The sequence below is a fragment of the Pseudonaja textilis genome, chromosome 2 (assembly GCF_049901715.1).
Source record: "Pseudonaja textilis isolate UNSWEBS1 chromosome 2, rPseTex1.2, whole genome shotgun sequence".
Taxonomy (NCBI): Eukaryota; Metazoa; Chordata; class Lepidosauria; order Squamata; family Elapidae; genus Pseudonaja; species Pseudonaja textilis.
In genome coordinates this window covers 191,591,657-191,613,239 of record NC_141991.1, presented here as the reverse complement: position 1 = coordinate 191,613,239, position 21,583 = coordinate 191,591,657, and the positions used below count along the sequence as shown (strand labels likewise).

The following is a 21,583-nucleotide window of genomic DNA, read 5'->3' as shown; positions in this document are numbered from 1 at the left end:
TCCTGGCATGCCACATTCTGGTGCTGGTCCACAGAACAGGGGCTGGGGATCCCTGCTCTAAATTAAGGCAGCATCTCCAGAAACCCATCTATTGATATTTAAATTCCAACATGGAACCTGAGAGCTCTACAGAATCACTAAATAATGAATACGTAAATAAACAAAATACATTTTCTTTATATATTACTAGTACCACAACGATTTACACTCTACATTTTAGGATACAATGCTGTCAGGCACTGTAAAATAGCATGGACACCTAAACTCACTCAATGCACTTAAATCCATTTATTTTATTATTATTTATTAAACCAATTTATATAGTGAGCCATCTCACAAACAAGCAACTTTGGGCATTGTACAACAGAGTTAAAATCAGTTAATAAATAGATTAAAACTATAAAAACCAAGCTAAAATGAAGAATAATAGGAAAAAAGGATATTAAAAATAGCAGAGCCAGATCATTAGTTTCACTGTTCCCTGGCGTCGCTAGGCCTCCTGACATTACCAAGTCTCGAGGGACTTCTAGAAGTTCAACAATGACTAGGCCAGCCTAGCCCGAGGGGTAAGAAGATTGCACAGTGGGAACACCATGGCAGAAAAGGCACACCACCTAGGCCTACTAAATGTAGCTTCCTAGGTGACAGAACCTGTAATACTGGAACTGATGTGATCTTTGCTGGATCTGATAGGACAAGAAAATAAAATTGAGACAAGGCAGTCCCTCAAAAAACTGATTTCATGCCATGAAGGGCTTTAAAGGTCAACACCAACACCTTGAATTGGATCAGGAAACAAACTGGTAACTAGTGCAGCTCACGGAGAAGAGGTATATGTGTTCTACCAGAAACACACCTATCTTCCTTACCGCTGCAGCTGAAGTTTCTAGATTATTCTTCAAGGTCACTTATATACTAAAACACAACTCCTAGACTTGCTTTTCCTCCAAACGTTTTAGGAATTCAAAGAAGAATGACTCAAAAATACCCAAATGCTGAAAACAGAAAATACATTTTGAGTAAGTGTTCATCATACCAAACAGATCAAACAGATAATCAGAGTTGGAAGGGACCTTATACGTCATCCCCCGCCCAAGCGGGAGACCCTACACCATTTCTGGCAGATGGGAGTTCAATCTCTTCTTGAAAGTCTCAAGTGATGGCTCTCCCATAACTTCCGAGGGCAAGCTGTTCCATTGGTTGATTGTTCTGACTGTCAGAAAGTTTCTCCTTATTTCCAGGTTAAATCTCTCCTTGTTCAGTTTCCATCCATTATTCCTTGTCTGGCCTACAGGCGCTTTAGAAAATAGCTTGACCCCTTCCTCCCTGTGGTAGCCCCTGTGGCAGATATATAATGTATATCCTACTCCAATTCAATAGGCACTGGGTGGCTCTCTTAAAGTATATATATTTTTCAATATGCAACATTTTAAGTGAATATATTTTAGGCATTTAGTCCACATTTTACATCACTTACAATAGTTTGGTTTTAGCGTAAGGAACTTTTAAAACAGTCTTATAATTTTTATATTGCAATTAAACTTTTGACCTTTATAAGAGAGTATTGATATACGGCTTCCCAGAACAGACATGTCTATGCATTCCACATATCACTAATTGCCTGAGTTCACGGAATATTCCCTTCCAGAAACTACAGTGACAATGTCCTTTGTTAGGAAGAACATCTGATGAGTTTGCAGCTGATTATTAGATCATCAACTTCACGCTTGATTTCCAAACAAAAGGCAGCCTCATGCTCACTAATAAGACTTGACACAATACGACAGTGTGCTAACAAGCATGGGACTTTGCTAGAAGTGGTGCCTCTTTGCTTCTATAACTCCATTTCAGCCACATTATTTTCTCATAGCATTTTAGCCAATAGAGCCATATTAAATTCTTTCAGTTCCAAGAAGCTGCCATTATGTTTTGTTTTTTATTTTATCACAAATGCAAAAAATTTATCATGGGCATTCAAGGGTGCAATTGTCTTTGTGAACCATCATCACTTCCATAAATTACTCCACATTATTCAATATTACTTATAGGCATAGGCAAGCATTCATTAATTGTATCTAAAACTTAACACCTTCTACACACACAGCCACATTTCTTTGAAGTACTGATGTTCATAAGCAAGTTTCTATATTCAACATAACCACAGACAAATGGAAACACACACATCAATTAATGTTGTGATTGGCTTCATGTTACTTTCAAGGAAAGTTTTTCTTTGTAAAGAATGTAATACATGAAGCTAAATTTGCTTTTTGTTCGGCAAATCTTGAAAAGCAAGACTCAAGTATTTTGCAGACATTTAAGGTTCTGTCTCCTCCACAGGAAAAAAAAAAGTATGTGTAAATTTCATGTCCATTAATGTATTGATTAATCTAAATTTGGAAAAGCAAGAGAGTATTTAAGCATCTAGATTTTTTATAAAAAAAATCACTGCTATTTTCTGTGAAATGTTCAACAGAAAAATATAGTTCAAAATAATTGCCTTTAGAATTTTTTTTTGTTCATAGATCTTTATATGAAATAATTTTGCTTATGAAAAAAACAGGAATGCAGCAAAATGGAAATAAATGCCTTTAGAAGAATATAACAGGGCATTATGCATGGGGCAAATAATTGTGTAGCAGGATATGAGAAGATTAAAGAAAAAGAGACATAGATGAAAGAAACAGGACATTCCTATTGTAAAATCTGGGATAGAAAAGAAGACCAAAAAAAAATGAAGACATACCATTTTTATGTCTTGACAAGACAGAGAAACAGTATTATGATCAATAACAACTTGGAACTCAACAAATAATATCTGTAAAAGTATTTGGTCTCAAATAGTAACCAAACAGCTAAGTAAAAATAGCAAAAATGACAAAATAAAATATTAACTGAGTAAAAAAGGACAATGGACCTTGAGGACATGCATCTTAATCCATATCAAAAAACCTAAATAAAAGTGCAATTTTACCTACGTCTGCTCATAAACACATATAATTGAATTTAATGGGATTTACTCTTGGTTTGGTGTGAACTAATTTGAAGCACAAGACAATGTACAACCTTAGGGAATAATAAAAAGCATCAATATAGGAAGAAAATGGAATAAAAGTATCAAATTGCAGTTTGATTTGAAGGCCAATCTAGGTGCATTCTACTTTCAGCAAAAAAGTTATTCAATAATGGCATAAGTTTTATAAACTATAGGGCAATCCATCTTCATACAATGTTTATACAATGCCTTGTTAACAATAGAGTTAGGGCTTGATAATAGAGGTTGAACTCAAACTTTTTCACTTACTCGGCAATCCCTTTGTAGTGTTTTCATCAATGCGCTATAGGTTTCCGAGTCAAAATATAATCCTTCGTGCAATTCTTGTAAGAAATCCAAGTCCTTAAATGTGGGGTTAGACTTCTCCCGTTCTTTTCGGGATGCTCTTCTTTTGTATGTAGACCCTTTCAAGTCGTAGTTGTAATGCATTTTCAGTGCTCGAGGCAGAACATTGTTCATCACAACTATCCTGATATTAATACCCCCCGACTGAACACAATACAGGCCATAAAATTTGGGTAAGAGAGTCCTTGGGTTCTGGTTGAGATTCTTAAAAGAAACACAAAATATATCTATGAACATTTGCAATACCATAACGTATCAGCATCCATCCTTGGCAACTTTTAAGACTTGAGGACTTCAACTCCCAGAATTCCCCAGCCGGCCAGTTCTGGGAATTGCAGCACACAGGTCTTAAAGATACCAAGGCTGGACACACCTGCTGTAAAGTATAACTCAGATTAGAGTTCTACACAAAAGTAAATATAGATAGGCAAATCATTTCTATTTCAACAAATCATTTTTGGACCCACCACTAAAATGTGTCCATGTGCTAATTCAAGCATTTTAAACTTTAGTCAGATGGTCGAACTTTTAGGACTAAGGCAGACTTTTCAAACTTTGCAATACCAGGCCTACAAATTAAATTTATGTATCTTCTTCAAATAAAATAAAGATTGATTTTGTATAAGGGTTGGAGTAGAAATAAAGATACCATTTTAATAATTTATTTCTAATCTTTATATCAGTTCAAACAATAACAGCTCCTTATAACTTTACAAGATGAAACCACTTCATTGGGAATAAGCCAAAACATCTCCCTCAATGTTTAAAACCATTTTAATGGTACGATTTGCCATTAACTCATTCTGAAAACAGTGGCTCTCATTCAACCAAAGAAATGGGGGGGAACCAGGAAGCTCCTTGCCCTAAATTAACTTCTTTTAAGCAGCTTTTTAAAATACTACAGCTTGCAAAACACTGGATGTAAATTGCCTCTGGCCCTCTTTCTGCAGGCAACCACTCTTAAAATAATAATCCCAGTACATCTTCTTTTCCCCTTCCTGTCTATTCCTACAAATCCTTTTTCCACTCATGATTTTCTTCTTATACCTCTCTGCCCTTCCTTTACCATCTAGGTTTCTCAACAGAGTAAGCAGAGAAATTAAGAGGAGGAGGAAATTAAGACTCCTACATAGGAGTCTTCTGCCCTCAAGTACATTACTCCACCTTTGAATTAAAAAAACAAAAGGCTTCAAAGTTTTGTATCAAATTGGTAAACCTGCCTAGAAAGGAGCTGCAAGGAGAACAACATGCTTAAAGCTTGAGAAGCTAACATCTGGAGTAAACAATATGTCAGGGGTCTCAAACTCAATTTACCTGGGGGCCGCTGGAGGCAGAGTCTGGTTAAGGCTGGGCCGCATAAGGGATTCCACAAAAAACGTTGTTAAAAAAATATCCTCAAATGTTATACTTTCATATCACGGTGGGGGCCACAGGCTATCGTCCTGCGGGCTGCAATTGGCCCGCGGGCCACGAGAATGAGACCTCTGCAATATGTGTTTCCTTCTCCTTCTTGGAATGTGCCCTGGTGAAGACTATTGGACTGTGGCTAGATATTATTTGAACAGTGATTATTGATTAGAATGAACAATAACCATATTTCCTTCTTATTAACTTCAAATCCTGATACAAAGGCAAAGTCAATTAACAAGAATGGAAAGTATAGCGTTCATGTTATATTTACCTACATCTAAGACAGCCATTAAGCAAATTTTGCATAGGTTCCTATAGACCAGTTTTAAGCTTTAAATCTACAGTAAATACAACACTGCCATCAATTTTTGGCCTGTAAAAAGATTTTTCATACCTAAAAATTGAACAACCAATGAAAGCTTTGAAACAAAGAAAATAAAAGTTATATCTAATAAGCCAATTACAATTTGCTCCTTTAGGGGTAAATTATTTATCAATGAAACCAGATACAATGGGATATTTATCAGTATCATGATCAATTGCAGAAAAAACAATTACTACCAACCTGCCTTCAATCGAGGACCTGTATACTGCACGAGTCAAAAAGAAGACTGTGAAAATATTTACAGACCCCTCACATCCCGGACATAAACTGTTTCAACTCCTTCCCTCAAAACAACGCTATAGAGCACTGGACACCAGAATAACTAGACACAAGAACAGTTTTTCCCCGAAAGCCATCACTCTGCTAAACAAATAATTCCCTCAACACTGTTCATCTATTACAAAGTCTGTACTACTATTACTGTTAATCTTCTCATCACTCCTTATCACCCATCCCCTCTCACTTGTGACTGTATGACTGTAACTTTGTCGCTTGTATCCTTACGATTTATATTTAGTGTTTCCTAGTATGATTTGATTGCTTATTGTATCCTATGACTATCATTAAGTGTTGTACCTTATGATTCTTGATGAATGTATCTTTTCTTTTATGCATACTGAGAGTATTTGCACCAAGACAAATTCCTTGTGTGTCCAACCACACTTGGCCAATAAAGAATTCTATAATATTCTAACTATTCCACTTATTAAAGAAAGTTTGTCTATTAACCTCAATCTTATTTTTTAAATTTCTATTTATTATATGCAATATAATAGGATTACAAATTTAGAGAGAGAAAGGCATTTTTAACATTCAACAGTTGAACAAGGAACTTAAACATACACACATATAACACAGAAACCAAATTTAAAAAGGACTTGAGTATCATTACCATGTAGTAGCCAGGCAACAGTTTCTGAAGGAATTCTGCTTCTTTGTGTTGAACTGTTTTGATTATGAATTCATCATCACTAGTGACAAAGAACAAGGATCCACTGGCACCAGGATTCGATAATTCTATTAATGGTTCACTGCAAATTGAATACTGAATACACAAACAGAAATTTAATGCCATTCTGTGAAATGGATATATAGAAATATGTTTTAGGTATTTTAAGAAAGGAAGTCAAGAAGGCCTTTGTGTACCAAGTTCCTTGAAGCTATCCAGACTACTCAACTGTGTCAGGTCTAATTGTTTTTTAAAAAAGAAAAGAAACAGCAATAAATTCTTTTACATAATATGGTATGCTACTTCTGACATAACTGTTAGAACATTGTTATTGGTGCTGACTGAAAAGGCTTCTTAGGAGGCTTTTATTTTTTGCGTAATTTAATGAAATATACGAATAAAACTTGCAAGGGGATATATGTCTTACACAATTCCTTTGCTCTGCAACAGAACATATGCAATGCTAACAGCTAAAAACTCTGAGTAATCTAACAATATGACAAAGTGGAATTAACTAATATCCCGGGGACAGATATCTTTAGTTACGTTTTAAGACCATGTTTTTGAGGTTTATCTGTGGTTAAAAACAGAGGTTTAATCCTCTGTGTATGGTGCTATAAAAACTCAGATCAAAACTGATCCCAGATTAGTCCTATTTTTTCTTATTTGCATTTTTGTAAAAGACAAAGATAAATTATACTTCAACAGAGATTAAAACAATATAAATAATTGGGATGCATAACTTAAGAATAAATCAGTTTATCAGTTCCTCAGATAAAAGCTATAATGAAGTTTTCATATCTGAATATCTCAATGGCCATTCTGGCTGCTGAGAAAGGGCGTTGGTACTTTGAGCTGTGAAGAGCATCCAGTAGTGGGAGGTGCTTCAGTCTCTGCATGTCTAGGCTAGGCTTAATTTGTGGAACGCTCCTCCTCCTCCACAGGACTCTTCCCCAGCGTTGCCCAGTTTTGGCGAAGACAAGAGAAATAAGCCCCCTCGTCCTCAATGCCCTAATAATTCGTTGGCTGAAACAGGACCCCACCAGAAAAAGGGTGGGGCTGGATGCTCTTCATAGGTCAAAGAGAACAGACGTGTCGAACTTCCGGTTTGCCAGGCTTCGGCGACGGCAGGGACTCGCGACTCTGCGCGATCCCTGATGTGCTAGCTGTCTTGGTGCCTCCAATCCCGACGGGTCTGTAGGATAAGGCTGCCCTGTAGAGGCAGCCGAAGACAGGGGGGGTCCGGACAGGGGTTGAGAGGTATCGCAGTACCCCTCCCCAGCCAGCAAACCCCCCTTTTCTCAAGGCGGTGGAGCGGCGGTCTCTAATGGCCTCCACGAAGAAGCCGGCAGTTGGACAAGACTGTGCAGGAGGAAGAAGGAGAAAGTTGCAAAGTGAAAGTTTCTTTGGCTGAACCAGGACTTTAAAGATATATTTAATACCCTGAAAGCTACGATCTTTTGGATGTTACATTGTTTCCAGTAGAGGTTTCTTAAAGCGGCAAATGGAAGTACTGAAAGGGAAAGTTACTCTCCCTCCTTTACGGAGTTAACAAATGGACACTGAAAAACCTGCTTTTTTACAGAAGGTAAAAATTTAAAGCTCTTTGTTACAAGTGGGAAGGGAGAGGACTGGAAAAAAAAAACCTATATTAAGACTTTGTTGGAGGAGATGCCTTGAAGATTAAGAGACTAGAAGCTAACTGCAATAAGGCTTTAAAATAGAGATTGGGTTTTTTCCTAACTGATATTACCCCAGGAAGAGAAATTGCAAACGGAAGAACTTTGTGCTTTGTTTGGACTGCTTGATGACTCTGGGACTTTGGGGAACTGTTTTAAGTTTTGAAATATCTTGGTTGGTTTAACAAGAAGAAGAGGAAAAAGAAAAAGAAGAAGAAAAGGTTTATAATGGCTTTATCTCTTGATGAATTAAGAAAACAATATGGAAAAACAAGGAAAGAAGGCAAGGACGCTGTGGGAGAAGCCTTTCGCTTTTAAGAAATGGCACTTGCTATTTACCAGCAAACTCAACAACAGGTGGAGGAAACGGAGGAAGAAGAAGCCATTTTTAATGAACCAAAAAGTTTGATCAAGAAAGAAAAGAGAAAGAGAGGAAGGAAAAGGAAGGACTTAAGACCTAAAAAAACATTCAAGAAAGAGAAAAATAAGATGCAAAATCAATACAATGTTAGAAAGCAAAAGGAAAGAATACAACAGAGAGGGGAAGCTAAAAAGGCGGAGGTTAGGAGAGGAGTCAGTAAAAAGGCTAGGTGGGTTAAGAAAGAAAGGAAAAAGGGGAGGAAAAGCCACAAAGGTATAAAACAAGATGGGAAAAAGAAAAAAAAAATTAGGGACAAAGGGTAATGCATAATTAAAAAAAAAAGATTCTGCAAAGTACATATGATAGTATTGTAGTATTTGTATTAGAAATAGAAAATTAGAATTTTATAAGATTTAATAAAAGATTAAAATATTAAAGTGTTTAATAATGTTAAAATGTTTAATAATGATAGACTTTAAGTTTTAATAAAATATTAAAGGAAATGTTTAAAATATTTAGTTTAATTATAGAGTTTAATGGGCTAATGTGTTGATGTTATTATAGATTTATTGTAGCACCTGTTTTTTGAAATAGACAATTGGAATGTTATAAGATTTAATAAATTAAGTTTAATTAATAAATTAAAATATTACAATGTTCATGATTCAATGATAGATTTTAATACTTAATTATGTACTTAACTATTTTAGAGACTTATTTTTTTTCTTTTTTTCTTTTTTTTTCTTAAAAGTAGGTAGAATGTACTAAGCAGAATCAGATTGGGACTTAGGTGTTATTTTAAATGTTAATCTAGGGGAATGATAGAAAGGCATCATACTCTGATTAGTGATTTCAGGTGAAATTTTCTTTTTTTATTATTGAGAATGAGATAAGTGCTCAATTGGAAAAGAATGGACAAAAGATATAAGTATATTGATTTAAAGTAAGATGAAATATATAAAATAGAATTAAGAAGATTGAAAAGCGGGGAGGAGTTATATAGAAGATATAGAATGGTAAATAAGATAGGTAATGGTATATAAGAAGAGCATGAATTTAATTGAAGTCCATACAAAGAGAGGTAATCTGGGGCCAAGCTACTTTCTAAAATGAAGTGTTGTTTTTGTGTTTTGTGTGTGTATGTTTGATTGAGAATTAATAAAATCTCGGAGGAATGTCAGATGAGAATAATTGCAAACAAGTCAGAGGGAAATATAAATATGATGACTATATAATAGATAAATATAGAAAAGAAATGTAATTGAATAAGAGTAAAGAGAAATAATGAGAAATTTTTTAAAAGATATTTATGTGTTTATATGGAAATGGGGTAAATTAAAAGTATGCAATATAAAATAACGTTTTACCTGCCTTGTAAAGATTTACAATGAAAAGAGGTTTTATGTTTTCAATGTTTAATGATGTTTTGTTTGTCTTTAAAATTAATAAAATTTGTTTCAAAAAAAAAAAAAAAGAGAACGGACGTGTCAAGTACCAACGCCCTTTCTCCTATGAGCTGTTCAGAGCATCCAGTAGTGAGACATACCAAAGCTTGGCCTGTCCTACGGGAGGGACTCCGTCTGGCCTAGAAACCCTTCCTGGTCCCTGTGGACCCGTTGCAGAACTCTTCTGCCAAAGGAGGCCTCAGCAGATGCAAACATATCTATTTTATAATGCCTAATGAATGGCGATGAAGAGGCCCAGGTTGCGGTTTGACAAATTTGAGTTTTTGGTGCCTGTGTGGCCCACGCTGCCGATGTTGCGCCGCTCCTTGTTGAATGAGCTGTTATGCCCCTGGGCACCTGCAGTGATTGAGTCTGATACGTTTTCATTATCACGTCCCGTAGCCAACGGCCTACTGTAGAAGATGAGACCTTGCATCCCTGAGTGTTGGGCTGAAACGACACAAATAAGGCTTCCGTTTTTCTGAAAGTTGCTATGCGGTTAATATATATTCACAATGCTCGCCTCACATCAAGCCTATGCCATTGTAGTTCCAACCCTTGGGATGGTCTGGGACAAAAATTAGGAAGTATTGGCTCTTGTGCCCTATGAAAAACCGAGTTAATTTTGGGAATAAACATAGGATCAGGACGAAGGACCACCCGGTCAGAATGGAAAACACAAAGATCTTGTCTGATAAACAAAGCTGCAAGTTCCGAAATACGACGAGCAGAAGTGATCGCTACAAGGAAAACTACTTTATACGTCAGAAATTGGTGACTTGACGATTTCAAGGGTTCAAAAGGGCCCTTAGTAAGTGCGATGAGCACCTTGTTAAGGTCCCAGGTGGGATAACGGTGTACCGCTGGAGGGCGTAAATTTGTGGCTCCTCGAAGGAAACTCCGTATACATGGATGATGGGAAAGAGATAGTAGACCTTCACAAGTGAGAACTGACGCCAAGGCCGCCATCTGTATTTTCAACATATTAGGTGATAATCCCTTGTCAAGTCCCTCTTGCAAGAACTCTAGGATTTGAGCCACAGATGGAGAGATGGGATCAATTCGAGACCCAGTACACCATTTGCAGAAACTGGACCATGTGGCAGTGTAAATGCGAGTTGTTGAGGGGCGTCTGGCGGCTTGGATGGTGGTGATAACTGTTGGGAAAACTTTTCGCTCTTCAGACGATTCCGCTCAACCTCCAGACAGTCAGGTGCAACCATTGAGGGTCCGGATGTTGAAGGGGTCACTGGGTTAGCAAGACTCTGTCTGGCGGAATTCTCCATGGTGTTGATATGGATAGACTGCAGAGGTCTGCAAACCACGGCCGTCTGGGCCAGTAAGAAGCTACGAGAAGCAGCTCCGTCCTCTCGTCTAGCAGTTTCTGGATGACCTTGGGAAGCAGTGGAAATGGCAGGAATGCATACAGAAGTCCCAGGGGCCAATGACAGCAGAGCGAATTGAAGCTCTCCACTCCTTGCTAGGGTTACTTGGAAAAAAATCTCGGGAGCTGAGCATTGAGGGGGGAAGCGAACAGGTCCACCACCGGCTGTCCAAATGTCCTGACCGCCTCTTGAAACAGGGTTGGATGGAGGCGCCACTCCGATTGATTGATCGTAGCCCTGCTTAGCCAGTCAGCCTGTGTATTCGACAGGCCTGAAATGTGCTCTGCTCTTATGGAAAGTAGGTTGCTTTGGCTGTTACGTTGCCGGTCAATATTGGTATGTGCTGATTGCGTACCTGTGGAAGGAAGCTGTGAAAAGCCAGGTGTACTGCTTGAAGCTCCAGCCAGTTTATGCTGCACGACTGTTCTATGATGGACAAGGGGCCTTGGGTTGTGAGCGATTGAACGTGTGCTCCCCATCCAAACAGGCTGGCATCGGTCGTGATGGTAAGTCTGTGTGGCTCTTTGAAGAGTCAGTCTCTGTTGATGACTGGTCTGCTCCACCAGAGGAGAGATATGAGGACCTTTGAACCATAAACCTTGACCTTGTATTTGGAGTTGCTTCGGCCGGAGTGCTGGTATGGGAGCAGGAACCAATGGAGGGATCTAGTGTGGAGCCGGGCCCAAGGATGATAGATACACATGAGATCATCTTGCCTAACAATTAGTTCCACTAGGGACACCCTCTTAAGACCCCTGATCTCCTTAACTAATTGCTGAATGCTATTTAGTCTATCTGGTGACAGGTAAACTTTGCCTTCCACCGTATCTATGACTGCCCCCAGATGAGTTAACCGAGTCGATGGTGTTAAATGACTCTTTTTCTAATTTATTGAGAACCTGTGTTGTTGTAGGGATTGTAATGTGTTCTGAGTATCTCCAACTGCTTGATGATTGGAAGATGACAAAATCAGGATGTCATCAAGATAACACTGGAGTCGTACGGGGATATCACGGAGATGAGCAGCTAGTGCTGCGAGAACCTTCGTAAAGGTCCTGGGGGCAGAAGCTAATGTTGGAATGAGGGACATGCTCCTGTAAGAGACGGAACCACCTGAGAGAAGAACGGGTAAAGAAGGAAGTGGCTAAAACCAAGGAAATCAGTTCAGATAGTGTTCTAGAAATGATATACCATTTATTTTTTCTTTTATTCATTCACATTAACCTGTATTCTTTGTGATCACAAAGAATGAATTAATTAATTATGAATACTTCCTAACATATTTTAAATATGTTCTCAGTAGCCAGAATGGCCATTGAGATATTCAGATATGAAAACTTCATTATAGCTCTTTTATCTTTATAAACCTGAAGTTAAAGAGTCAGCTTCTCACAAGATAACGTTTCTATATGAAACACTGTCTCCTTAATAAACTGCATACTCCCAGGTATACACAATTTATGAAAGGAGAATTTAAGGGGCAGATTAAAAAGAAAGCACAATGAAAAGTCAAAAGATGTCATCAAAAATTAAATTCTACAATCAATATATAAAGCGTGCACCTGATGTATTTATTTTTGGGAAAATTTCCTTGAGAATAGAATTGCTGAGACTCAGTTACATTAATAATAGTCGCCAATGTTGCTTAAGCATTGGTTTTTATTTCATTTTAAATAAATATTACTTTTTTTTTGCATTGTGCTGTAGCAAAAATGAGCACACATCGACCTTGCAGGGTTGCTCACCGGTTGTCAGCTTTGGAGCTGGTGCCATATTAGCACCAGAAGCTTCCATGCTGCCACATTCTTGAGCTTGGGAAGTTGGGAGGGGAGGTTTCATGGAACGTATAATCGACATAATAGCATTCTTCTTTAAAGTCAAGGTCATGTTATTCCTGCACCTGGTCTAGGAGTGGTTGAAGGGAAGTCTCAAGTTGGAATGAATGGTGATTGGGGCATGTGATGGAATGATGGGTGCAGGAGGTGGATTTGTAATTTTTTACTTATTGGAGGAAAACGTGGAACTTTCAGATTCGGGTTTTCCCAGATGTGCCAGTATAACTATTCTAATAAAAGGAAACTTTGACAAAATGCCTGTCTCGGAGGAATATGTAAGATCAGCACTTTAAAGCTTCTTTCCTGCTTGTCGCATCCTATTAAATTATGTTTTAGCACTGCAAATAGATGTGTTTGTTTTACCTGTTAATGCACTTAACAAAGTATATTTATGTTACTTAATGATGGATTACATTTTTATTCTATTGAAAACTATATAAAAATGTGAAATGACTTGGGAAAGATGAGATTCAGAAGTTTTGCCAGCAGTAACTTATGGCAATGAACAACTTTTTAATCATTTTGATGGGTTTTGAATGTTATGCTACACTATTTATTAAGTGGCACATTAAGTACAAAAGAGAAAAATTGCACGCTACACTGTGCTGCAAACACAATGCAATACTGTATACTACAGCTCTCTAACTATTCAGAACAAGCATTCAATTGGGATCTTATGGCAGCAGTTCCCATGACTGACTCTGTGTTACATTTTGCTCTGTGAATGTTTGGAAGGGCATTCTATAGCCATGATGGCAAACCTATGGCACGCGTGCCTCAGATGGCACCCAGAACCCACTCTGTGGGCATGCGAGCCATCACCTCAGCTCAACTCCACCATGCATGCATGTGCACCTCCCACTGGCCAGCTTGTGTTCGGGTCTCTGCAGCGCGAACGGGGCGCATGCAGGTGGTGGGCCGCATGCACGGGGGATACACGTGCATTGCATTTTGGGGATACGTGCATGTTTTGGGCACTCAATGCCCAAAAGGTTAGCCATTACTATTCTTAATTTTCTATATAAAGGTTATGTTTCCCTAAGGAAACATATATGTTGTTAGACAATTAAAAGGAAATTAATGAATTACATGTTTTCACTAAAATTCAATCAGCAAAACCCACAGGGGTATTTAAATTCAATTATAGTATTTCTTATAGAAATAATGACTTGAGTAGCAGCCACACTTCAGTTGGTGAACTGTCAATTAATACATCAAATTTTAGGACAAGCAATTAAAAGCTGAAAATGGAAATGGTCAACTAACAACTCTATGCACTTCAGAATGTCTTGATAATATAGGGATCTTTGCCCTGACCCAATCTGTTATACACTATATTTAAAAGAATTACTGCTACCCTTTCTCCATTAAAAATAGATACAGATGAGTGGAATTTGGTATATGAATCAAAGCAAATAATACTGAACAATTTTCTTCACTATGTCAGGTGCATTGCTCAATCCAATCACAAATAAAAGTAACTGATGGTTACTGATTCTGAAGCAGAAAGAGCTTTTAGGTTTCTTATATATACTCTGTGGGAAAAAGTAGGAATAAGTCTTACCAAGTAGTCATCAGGCTTAATACCAAAAAGTTCTCTGAAGTAACGGAAAGCTAGAGGTGCGTAGGTCTTAAATCTAAAGTCTGGATAATGATGAGCCGGTGTCAGATTGCTTCCTTCACTGAGTTGAAAGAGAAATTTAAAATATTATGTCTATACATATGCATTTATAATATATACATCTTAACCTGAATTTTACTAAAAATAGAAGCCTTTTCAGACTCTTCTGAAGAGTTGACTGAAGACTGAACTAATGCAACAGAATATGAAGATCAATCAATCAATCAATCAATCAATCAATCAATATTTTTGGCTGCTTTTCTTCCAATATACTTCTTGAAGAAAACCCATGCCTTTAAAGATGTACGGGATTATACTGTGTTTTAGGCAACTAACATTTTCATCAAATGCTAATTATTAACATCAGCATCCCAATAACATTTTTCAGTAAAATACTTTTATGTACTTCATTAAAATTGATACAGATCAAAAGTTTGAAGCATAAAAGAGAAACAGCATTTTTTCAACCATAAGGTAAAGATAAAGGTTCCCTTCACACATACGTGCTAGTTGTTTCAGATTCTAGGGGGTGGTGTTCATCTCCATTACAAAGCCAAAAGAACCAGCACAGTCTGAACAAGTCTCTGTGGTCATGTAGCCAGCATGACTAAACACCAAAGGCGCACAGAACGCTGTTACCTTCCCACCAAAGTGGTCCCTATTTTTCTACTTGCATTTTTACATGCTTTCGAACTGCCAGGTTGGTAGAAGCTGGGACAAGTAATGGGAGCTCACTCCGTTACACAGCGCTAGGGATTTGAACTTCCGAACTTTCTGATCAAAAATCTCAGCATCTTAGCCACTAAGCCACTGCGTCCCTTTTCAACCGTATCAATATACTATTATAATGTCTTAAAAAGATCAAATTGAATTTTTCATTCTGTTCTTTCATCATTTCTGATTTTTACTCTTTAATTGCTTAATGTTTTTAACCAATTAATTATTTTATTCTATTTTAAAGTGTATTATCTGTTCTTCCTGAGAAGAACTGAACTACATAATAAGATTTCACAGCCTATAATTTCTAAAACAGCCTATGTCCTCTCAAGACCAATAGTGTGGCTTCCAAAGCCTTCCCAAAAGTTGCCACATAGTTATAATTTAACTGTTCAAAATGGCAACTTTTAAACTTCATATGCATTGTTCCTGAGCAGGTAGGTAGCAAAGCAATCTAGTTGAACTTCTTCTTCTTCATGTAGCTAAGTGAAGTTCTGATCCTCATTTAGTTTGAAGACATATTTTTTTTCTGGATAAAAGTATTTACTATTTCTAGTTTTTACTGACATTACAGAAGAAAATATTAACTATTTAAGTGAACAAGGATTGCCAATACAAATTTGTTTAAAGGTTCAAAACTCAAGAAAACCTAGCAATAGAAACCATAAATTTAAACTGCATAATGATACAAACGTTGTAGGAAAACTATAAAATCATACATTACACTATTAATGCAGCCTCATTTATGTGCTATGCTATGTTACATTATGTTATGTGTGACTTATGATTTTTTTAAGCAAGTGGACTCAAACATCCCAGAAAGTCAAGAGCAAACAAATCACATTCTAGTTTAGCTTGTTATGTAACATATTAAAAGATGTCTTACGAGATCTAACTGCTTCTCTGAACTGCTCTGAAACCTTACTTTTTGTTCCAAAAGTTGCATTTAGAATCATAAACTCTTATACCCAGAAACTCAGCAAATCCAAGTGTCAGTCCCCAAGATCACCTTATGTTTGGATTCTGACACCGAGAAATCTGCAAGACTGTACTGTACTACTTTCCCAGAATGTTAACAGAGATTATATTGTCTTGTCGAGCAACAGACATTTATAAAGGGAAGGCTACAGTCTTTGAGCAAAAGACTGGGAGAATAAGCATTTTTAGCTATTTGCTGGGTTCAGTTTTAAAACAAACTGACTTCAAAATAAAGAGAAACTCTATAAATCTATAAATTGCCTCAAAGGTACAAAATGTGAAAGACATTGTATTTTTACGATTAACTCTTGTAATTTAACGAGGCTCAGCCAATCTCATTGTACACATGTTGTACTCTGACAATAATGGTAATAATAACTTTCCTCAGGAAAACCAAATGCGTCTGCACTGGCCATCATTATTTTAAGTCATTTTAGGTGTTGGGTTTTTTTTATATCTGCAGGTGACGGATTTCAAAAATTAGTATTTATCAAACTCTGCTTGGAAAAGGCTTTTCAAGAGGAGAACACAATGTGAACAGTTGTTGAATCTCCAAAGTGCAATTTCATTTTTCATTACAAAGATTTTATTTCTTCTGTTGCTAGATTTTTGCCTATTTTCTTCAAACGGGAAATAAAACCAATTTCTAATCTGCGGCACTTCTCCATGAAGAAAATCAATCACTTAAAAACATATTAAGTATTAAGCCATGCTCTTATGTTATAATGACTATCAGTCGATGTGCTAAATATCTATACTTTTACATGCCGTTTAGTTGAAACCTTAAACAACAGTTTTCAGTATTAACATATTAAGTGAAAAATTTAAATAATGTGTAATAATGTACTCTCCAGAAACATGCACCTAGATAGAGCTTTCTTAAATACATGAAGAACTGTCTAGAAAATTGGTTTTGTATAAATACTTCAGAAAAATATAATTTTGTGTTATCTTTTCGTGTAGGTACTTCTCATCATAAAACACCATCATTTTCCTCAAATGTAGTAAGACAACACTGAAACTGTTGATTTTCTGCTCTCCTTTAATCCCCTATAACTCTTCTTATTCAAATTCTGACTATTTAGAAAAGCAAGGATGAAACTCTACATCGTACATATATCAGTGTGATAACTTGTCAAATAAAAAAAGTTATTACTCAAAATATATTTTATTGCCCCATGACTATTTCTTTTATCTATTATTATAAATAGAATATTCATAAAACAGTGTTTTCTGGAATTAATGCATAACACAATCAAAAGTTTAAGAATAAATTTCAATTTATTCTGGATATGAACAATACCTAACAAAGTAATACAAAATTGTTCAAACGGACCATACAAAGATCTATATAGGCCCAGGAGAATTTCAACCAAGTCTTACAAGTTTTCTTTTTATTGTTTTTCACAGTACAAGAACCATGTATTAGCAATTTGGAAGGAAGACTGGTTATCACTAGAATTAATCAATAAATCTGGTAAATAATATTAGGGAAATAAAAAATAATTAACTCATCCTTTACCTGGGAAGAAATACACTTTCGACTACATAGAAATCTTGCATAAGTACATCTCTATCTGGTTTAGATGTAAGGTTACCCACTGTGTATCCTATTCCCAGTTGTATGGCACCTTTGATAGCTGACGATGCAGTCTGCAAAAACAAATATATATTACGTTTAAAATTGTCATCTTGAAACACATAGGCGGGGTTTTTTTGTAACCTTCTACAACTCTAAGAATATTTCAAATTCCTGGCTTCCCCTATCTAAAAACAAGTTGATTCCTCCAAAAGCATTTCTCAGATTTTGAGACAAATGATCTCAGTACATCAGACAAGTCTACCAGAAAGGTTAAAAAGGTATTATTTGAAACTCATAGGTCACATACTGTATGAAAAGAAAGTTCATACCTCAAAAGCTGCCTAGTATTGAGGAGGAAATGAGTATTCCTCTGCCTGCACTCTCTCTTTTCACAGCAGATGGTCTACAACAGAAAGGAAGAACTCTGGAAAACTTCAGAGTGCTCTGGAATTCTAACAGCTCCCATAAATCATGTTATAATTTAAGCAGGAGATGAAAAAAAAGCAAAAAAAAGGAGAACGTCATTTTTTCCAATTAACGTGCTCTTAACTTCTTCCTCTGCTTTCCTTTCTGTTCTCTTTCTCTCCTTTCTTGCCCAATTGTGGGGAGCTCAGAGCCTGTAGTTTAGGAAGATGCTCAGAGCCATGATGATATGCAGCTGCAGAGGAATAGGCAAGGCAGAAGAATGAACTCAAGTTTCTAATGGAAAGAATCAGCTGGCAGGGCATTACTGTCATCTGTGTAAGCCGATTATTACCACAACTATAGTTGCTGGATAACTGGTAAGAAAGGTAAATACTTCCTGGGCTAAAATGCTACAGTGAAACTGAACAGAGGGTCCCATTGAACATTGTAGTTAATGGGTCAGGAAAGGAAATACTCAGGGAAAAAGAAAAATAGACAGTCATTGTGTTTCTGTGAGTCAAAAAATCAATATGTAGGAAAATCAATGATATAAAATTTGTTTTCAAAAGGTGACTTTTCATGTCTGATTTTCAAACGGGATGCTATTAAGAATGTGATGATGGCAGCTTTTGAAAAAGAGACAGAAAGGGAGAATTCTTCTGAAAAAAGGCCTATGGAGATTCTCAGTCATCCAGATCATGGTTTTTTCAAGGGGCAACTAGACTTTTGAAAAAGGACCTTTGGGGTTTCTGAAAAAAAATATCCGTAGAAAGCTCTCAGTGGTACACAGTTTACAAATATGTTAATTATTAGATGAATACATATGTTTTTCAGCAGTCTTAACTATTCAGACTAATATAGAATCAATCTGTTTTATTATACATTTTTGAAGCTAATATGGCAAGCATCTGGCAGTGTCTTCTCCACATACAGTCAACAAAATTAAATTTGTACACTTAATTAGATTGTAAAGGACTTCTGGCAACCCGGAATCATAAACTCTAGAAACACAGTCAGAAGCCCAAAGGAAAGGACTAGGCATTTCCTTCTGTCTTTTTCTCAGACTAGTCTGATTTTATTGAACTTTTATAAGAAACAAAAGGCAGAAGTTTTAAGCTAACAACTGCTGCTTAAGGCTTCTATTACATCTTGGTTGCAAAGACTTAATTGGTGAGATTTCAGTATTTCAAGTGGTAGATTTTTTTAAAATGTGCTGTCTAATTTTATAAATCACACAATCTCAGCCTGTGGATGGCATGATATGAAATAGATATTACGTTCTATTGCATTACACTCCTTCCATTTTGTTCAAATCAATATTTTGCTCTGTTTATGTAAGAACCACCATAGTATCAACTCAAACATGTTCTTATTCAATGGTTATCTTAAGTGGAAAAAAAGGATCCACTCTTCATGAAATAAGCAGGTATCTCTGCATTCTTATGATAAATTACAAAGACATCTTAAGTGGATTATAGATGGTTTCATAAAATGGATAAGAGTTTTGTTCATCTAATGAAGCAACAAAAGAGCAGTTATATTAAGTGGAGCCTTTATGTAATTTGTCCTTTAATTATAGAAATCAGTGATTACTGAATCTGAACTTGCAAACTATTTCTATCTAAAAATATGGAAGAAAAACTGGAAATAAAGTAAGGAATAAATCCTCAAATGTATGCTTCTTTATCATCCTAAATATAACTAACCATTGTGTGACCTTTGAAACAATATCAGTTAAAGACTTCCTACATGTGTGTCAACTCTTGAAATTCTACTCCAAGATGTGTCAGCATTTTTTTGACTGAAATTGGACATCACATAAAATCTAGACCAGCTAAGGCTTCTTTCTCTGAAACCAGTTACCAGACAAAGAAAACAAGCAGTCAAATAAGAGCAGCCAAAACAAATTAACTCTTGAACCACTTAAACAAATTTCCTACATCTCTAATTTGCACAATAATATGTGGTGGAAATAACAGGGTAGTTGAGGATTTGCCTTGAAAGATTTGTTTTATATAGATAGGCAGATCATTCTTTTCTAAAGATTTGTAATCTTTGCAATTTTATCCACCTGCAATGGAACATGTATGCAAACTAAACATCATGAAGATAATAATTTTGTGCAAACGGTTTAACCAAAGTTATATAATTTGGGATGATAGACCAGGGAAGTTAATTCGTCCCATCATGGATAAGCTAAGAATTTTAGGTGCACATGCACTCCCCCCCCATCCCAAAAAAGAGGTTCAACTTATCCATGGATGGGTTTCTCTGTAATTTTATTATATTTATTAATATAATACATGTATACTGATACAGTAATACTTTTCAAAAGTTCCTGTATTTGCAATATATATATTTGCATTGTAAACCCATTCCTAGATCCTTAAAATTTCAACCAAAATATTATGAAAAATGCAGGTCAGCTTCTCTGCAGGTAGTACATTTTTTCCCATAGTACTTTGGTTAAAAATTCTAGAGTTGGCTTATCTGTGGATGGGCTTATACATCAGCAATTACAGAACATAGTGTCTTAATTATGAAATTGCTAAACTAACAAGCTTCACAATGTGATTATTAAGGATAGTAAACATTATTTATGACAGGAAGTCATAAATGTTAGTGGACATTTCATCTTCCATTATTCATAAGGTAACAAAGAAATCCAAGAAGACAAGTCAGGTTCTTCTATACTGAGTTCATATTTTAGAAAAATCCTTCCCTTAAACCTTCAGTAACATGCAGTGGGTACTGTATTTTTTTAGACAAACTTATTTCAAAGGATCTTGTCTTAAATTATTGTTCTAAATTTATTGGAAGGTTTAATAATTATTTATTGTTTCTGGATTTTGTTGTGTATAGTTTTTTTTTCTGGATTGTAAACCACCCAGAATTTGATTTGAGATAGGAGCTATACAAATGTCTTAAATAAATAAATAAAAATTTAATTTAAAACTACCATCTTGTATTTGATGGATTTAGATTTCCCCAAATCAATGAACTGCATCCATTAACACAATGAGCGGTGGCTGTTATTATTCCTAAACGATAGTGCATGGAAAATACTAAAAGATCTCATGTGTTTTTGTATAATTATGCTTTATTTTATAGATGAAATGTCAAATCAAAAGTACCATGAGTCCTTCCTGTTTTCATAGATCAAGTATTCTCAAAATAGAACAAAGCCTCTGTAAATGATGCAGTTACTACTCATATTACTACAGAATGAATAAATTTTATATGAAAAAGAACAATGCTAAAGCATAAGCAACCACTTAGAAAGTGTTACAGCTGAGAATGAATCATTTAAGAAAAAGGAATAATCTTTAGATGTAAACATATTAGTTTTTATAAAGCAGAATTGAGGAATCCTAATTCTTTAATGCCCTTTATTTTGTATATTATAAGTAAGTTGTTGTTAGTTGCGAAGT

The 21,583-nt window shown here is 36.0% G+C and overlaps 1 protein-coding gene across 7 annotated transcripts in view; it reads right to left on the bottom strand.

Annotated features, from left to right (window-relative positions):
* Positions 1–21,583, bottom strand: part of PIP5K1B (phosphatidylinositol-4-phosphate 5-kinase type 1 beta) — an 89,783-nt gene that overhangs the window by 25,142 nt on the left and 43,058 nt on the right. For all 7 annotated transcript variants that reach the window (XM_087926715.1, XM_026703774.2, XM_087926718.1 and 4 more), the window contains 4 exons: positions 17,688–17,818; positions 14,414–14,531; positions 6,088–6,240; positions 3,305–3,604 (listed from right to left, as the gene is read on the bottom strand). In XM_087926715.1, coding sequence (XP_087782841.1) covers positions 3,305–3,604; positions 6,088–6,240; positions 14,414–14,531; positions 17,688–17,818 — 702 coding nt within the window. The remainder of the gene's footprint in view (positions 1–3,304; positions 3,605–6,087; positions 6,241–14,413; positions 14,532–17,687; positions 17,819–21,583) is intronic.